This window comes from Protobothrops mucrosquamatus, unplaced genomic scaffold (genome assembly GCF_001527695.2).
Source record: "Protobothrops mucrosquamatus isolate PMUCROS unplaced genomic scaffold, P.Mucros_1.0 scaffold3647, whole genome shotgun sequence".
NCBI classification, from domain to species: domain Eukaryota; kingdom Metazoa; phylum Chordata; class Lepidosauria; order Squamata; family Viperidae; genus Protobothrops; species Protobothrops mucrosquamatus.
Window position 1 is genome coordinate 7,643 of NW_015389608.1, and position 4,649 is coordinate 12,291.

Here is a 4,649-nt window from a genome sequence, read left to right on the forward strand (position 1 = left end):
AGGGTGCCGTCAGCCAGACAGTGCCGGCTGGCGACCCCCAGGGGGAGGGCCTTCTCGGTGGGAGCCCCCACCCTCTGGAACGAACTACCCCCAGAGATCCGGGTGATCCCGGATCTCCCCTCCTTCCGCCGCGCCCTAAAGACATGGCTTTTCCAACAAGCGGGTCTGGCCTAGGGAATTTTAGTGGGGTTTTTAAGGGCAATTTTAAGGGTAATTTTAATGATTGGCCTTTTCAAATATTTTCTTTTAATTTGGTTTTAATATAGATATTTATTGTATTGTGGTTTTATAAGGCTGTTAGCCGCCCTGAGTCCGGTGAGGAGAAGGGCGGGGTACAAATTAAATTATTATTATTATTATTATTGTATGACCTTTCATGCCACAGTTGTTAAGTGAATCACTGCAGTTCTTAAGTCAGTCAGACGATTGTTAAGTGAATCTGGCTTCCCCATTGACTTTGCTTGTCAGAAGTTTGCAAAAGGGGATCACGTGACCCCCGGGACACAGCAACCGTCATAAATACGAGTCAGTTGCCAAGCGTCCAAATGTAAATCACGTGACCACGGGGATGCTGCAAAGGTCCTAGGTGTTAAAAATGGTCATAAGTCACTTTTTTCAGTCCTCTTATAACTTTGAACGGTCATTAAATGAACTGTTGTAAATCGAGGACTATCAGTATACCTAATTTTATATATATTATTAGCCCAGGGAATTAACAAAGTGAAAAGCAAGATAACGGCATTTAAAATATCCCGGTCGCTAAACGAATGGTCATAAGCCGAGGATTACCTGAAGACAATATCCAAGATGCTTATAACTGGTAACGGTTATAAATTGAGAACTACCGGAAGACAATATCCAAGGTGCTTAAAACAGGTCGCTAAACAAACTATTATAAGCTGAGGACTATCCAAGCTGCTTATAACTGGTCGCTAAACGAACGGTTATAAATTGAGGACTACCGGAAGACAATATCCAAGGTACTTATATCCTGCACTTCCTAAAAAAACTGCAAAAAGAAAGACTGCAGCTGGAAAAGGGAAGGAGAGAGCTGTAGTAACCTCAACCGAAGGCTCTCCAGCACAGCTGGGGACAATGGGGATTGTAGTCCAATGCATATCAATGTAGGGAAGAGGGAGGGGGGAAAGGCCCACCCCGTTTGTGTGGGAGAAACACGGACTCTCAGGAAGAATGACATTTACCTTGTCAATGTTGGCCTTTTCTGACGGGGTTTCGTCCTCGTCGGTCGCGGATTCTTCCTCCAGAAAAGGGTTCGTGGAGGCTAGCGGAGGATCGGGTTTTTTCTGTCGGAGAAAGACGGGAAGTTTAGGGGGAAAGGAGATCCGTTAAACGCGAGCCCGCCCTGTGGGGCAGCAGCCAAAAAAGCTAATTCAATCCTTGGCTGTGTAAACAGAGATGCTTAACGCCACAATCGTTATAGAGCGATAGAGCATTTTCTTTCAGAATCCAGAAGTAAATGCTGGTTTCTGGGGGGGGGGAATAAATTGCGGTCGTGTGACCACGGGGTGCTGCAAAGAGCCTTACGGACTGAGGGGGTGGCTGAGGGGGCAGAAGACAGACATCATAACTTTGAAACAAGGTTGTTAATAAAATTTGGGGGTCTGTGACAACTCGCCACGGCCAGCTCACTGCGGGAAAACTTGCCACAAATTATTAACCAGTGGAACAACCTGCCTCCAGAAGCGGTGAATGCGCCAACACTGGAAGTTTTTAAGAAGAAACTGGACAGCCATTTGTCCGAAATGGTATAGGGTTTCCTGCCTGAGCAGGAGGTTGGACTAGATGACCTCCAAGGTCCCTTCCAACTTTATCATTATTATTATTATTAAAAGTTACACTAATATCGAAGAAATAGTGCAGGGGTAGGCAACCTTGGCTCTTTTATGACTCGTGGACTTCAACTCCCAGAATCCCTGAGCCGGCCATGCTGAGGAGAAATGGAGAAGTTTCCATGCTGAGCCGTGCTGGCTCAGGAATTCTGGGAGTTGAAGTCCACGAGTCATAAAAGAGCCAAGGTTGCCTACCCCTGAAATAGTGGAACAGAAGAATTATTAAAGAAAGGAAGGACAAAACGTTATGTGAATGACACGAATGAAAACATTTTTTTTAAATTATTTTAGATATTTAAATTGAATTGTTGAATTGGACCATAAGAAAGGCCGAGCGCCAAAGAACGGAGGCCTTTGAACTCTGGTGCTGGAGAAGACTCCTGCGAGTCCCCGGGACTGCAAGGCGATCCAACCGGTCAGTCCTGGAGGAGATCAACCCCGACTGCTCTTTAGAAGGCCAGATCCTGAAGCTGAAACTCAAGTACTTTGGCCACCTAATGAGAAGGAAGGACTCACTGGAGAAGGGCCTGATGCTGGGAAAGATGGAGGGCAAGAGAAGAAGAAGAGGACGACAGAGGAGGAGGTGGCTGGATGGAGTCACTGAAGCAGCAGGTGTGAACTTAAATGGACTCCAGAAGATGGTAGAGGACAGGAAGGCCTGGAGGAACATGGTCCATGGGGTCGCGATGGGTCGGACACGACTTTGCAACTAACAACAACAACAAAAGATGTCCGGCCATGGTGAGCTGGCTGCGGCGAGTTGTCGCACTCTGAACATTTGGAGGCTCCATCATAACTTCGACCAGACATTAAGGACTATCTATAATGGGAAGAAAATCTTTTTTTTTCCCACAGGGCTGCATGGCTCTGGGACTGGCGGGCACAAACTGGCAAACTGCGGGCAAGATACGCAGGGATTCCCCCCCTGTGCCCGCAGGAGGGTGGAACCCACAAAAACGAGGGGTCTTTTTTCTTTTACCGTCACCGTCTCTGACAGGGTGGACCCCGAGAAGCGTTTGGCCAGCAGCCCTTCGAAGTTGGTGGTCCTCTGGATGGCGAAAAGCAGCAGTTTCACCTCGATCTCCCTTGCCCGGGCACGCATGATTTTCCCCAGCTCTATCCTGCAAAGAGAAGGAGGCAAAATCATTTCATGCCAGTACGGGCAGTCTTCGACTGACGACCGCAATTCAGCCCGGAATTCATGTTACTAAGTGAGAAATTCGTGAGTTTTGCCCCATTTTACGACCTTTCTTCCCACCGTTTAATAATAATAATAATAATAATAATAATAATAATAATAATAATAATAATAATAATAATAATAAAGTCGGAAGGGACCTTGGAAGTCATCTAGTCTAACCCCCTGCTCAGGCAGGAAACCCTATACCATTTCAGATAAATGGCTGTCCAGTCTCTTCTTAAAAACTTCCAGTGTTGGAGCATTCACAGCTTCTGGAGGCAGGTTGTTCCACTGGTTAATTGTTCTAACTGTCAGGAAGTTTCTCCTTAGTTCTAGGTTGCTTCTCTCCTTGATTAGTTTCCATCTGTTGCTTCTTGTCCTGCCTTTGGGTGCTTTGGAGAATATCTTGACTCCCTCTTCTTTGGGGCAGCCCCTGAGATACTGGAACACTGCTGTCATGTCCCCCCTCGTCCTTCTCTTCATTAAACTAGACATACCCAATTCCAGCAACCATTCCTTATATGCTTTAGCCTCCAGTCCTCTAATCATCTTTGTTGCTCTTCTCTGTACTCTTTCTAGAGTCTCAAAATCTTTTTTACATCGTGGTGACCAAAACTGGTTGCCATATTCCAAGTGTGGCCTTACCAAGGCATTGTAAAGTGGTATTAACCCTTCACGTGATCTTGATTCATTGTAGTTGTTAAGTTAGTCACACAGTTGTTAAGTGAATCTGGCTTCTTCCCCCTTGAGTTTGCTTCTCAGAAGATCGCAAAAGGGGATCACATGACTCCGGGACAGTGCAACCGTCATAAGTACATGTCAGTTGCCAAGCGTCTGAATTTTGATCACGTGACCACGGGGATGCTGCAACAGTCGTTAAGTGTGAAAAACGGTCGTAAGTCGCTTTTTTCATTGCCGTTGTAACTTTGAGTGGTCAGTAAAGGAACTGTTGTAACTTGATGACTACCTGTCCTTGTTTCAACTTGTGGCATCCCGCAACAGAAATGCTAGAAAACAATATAGCCTTTTTTTTTTAAATCATCACATTGCTCAGATTTTACAGGTAGTTCGCAACTTACAACAGTTGATTTAGTGAGAGTTCAAAGTCACGACACCGAAAACAGTGACTTAGGACCGTTTTTCACACATATGACCATTGCAGCGTCCCCAGTGTCATGTGATTTACATTTGGATGCTTGCAACTGACTCACATTTATGACGGTTACAATATCCTGGGGTCACACAATCACCGTTTGCGACCTTCTGACAAGCAGAGTCAACGTGTGGAATCCAGATTCACTTAACACCGTTAACAACTGCAGTGATTCATTTAACAACTGTGGCAAGAAAAGTCATAAATGGGGCAAAACTCACTTAACAAACCTCTCACTTAGCGACATAAATGGTGGTCATAAGTTGAGGACTGTCTCTATTCAGTGGTGGGATTCTGCTGCACCACTTCGGCAGAACCGGTAGCTAATTGTTTGTTGCCCAGGCCCAGAATGGACTTCTGGAAGCGGCATCCACCCGGAGAATCAGTTGTTCACCTATTTGAATCCCACTACTCCTTTACTCCTTCCTTCCTTCCTTCCTCTTCCTTCCTTCCTTCCTTCCTTCCT

At 45.8% G+C, this 4,649-nt stretch overlaps 1 protein-coding gene across 1 annotated transcript in view; it reads right to left on the reverse strand.

Moving 5' to 3' along the window:
* LOC107297999 (vacuolar protein sorting-associated protein 53 homolog) overlaps positions 1-4,649 on the reverse strand; it is a 39,406-nt gene that overhangs the window by 5,124 nt on the left and 29,633 nt on the right. Inside the window, exons 11-12 of the mRNA XM_015827362.1 lie at positions 2,830-2,971; positions 1,203-1,304 (exon numbers count right to left, since the gene is read on the reverse strand). Coding sequence (XP_015682848.1) covers positions 1,203-1,304; positions 2,830-2,971 — 244 coding nt within the window. The remainder of the gene's footprint in view (positions 1-1,202; positions 1,305-2,829; positions 2,972-4,649) is intronic.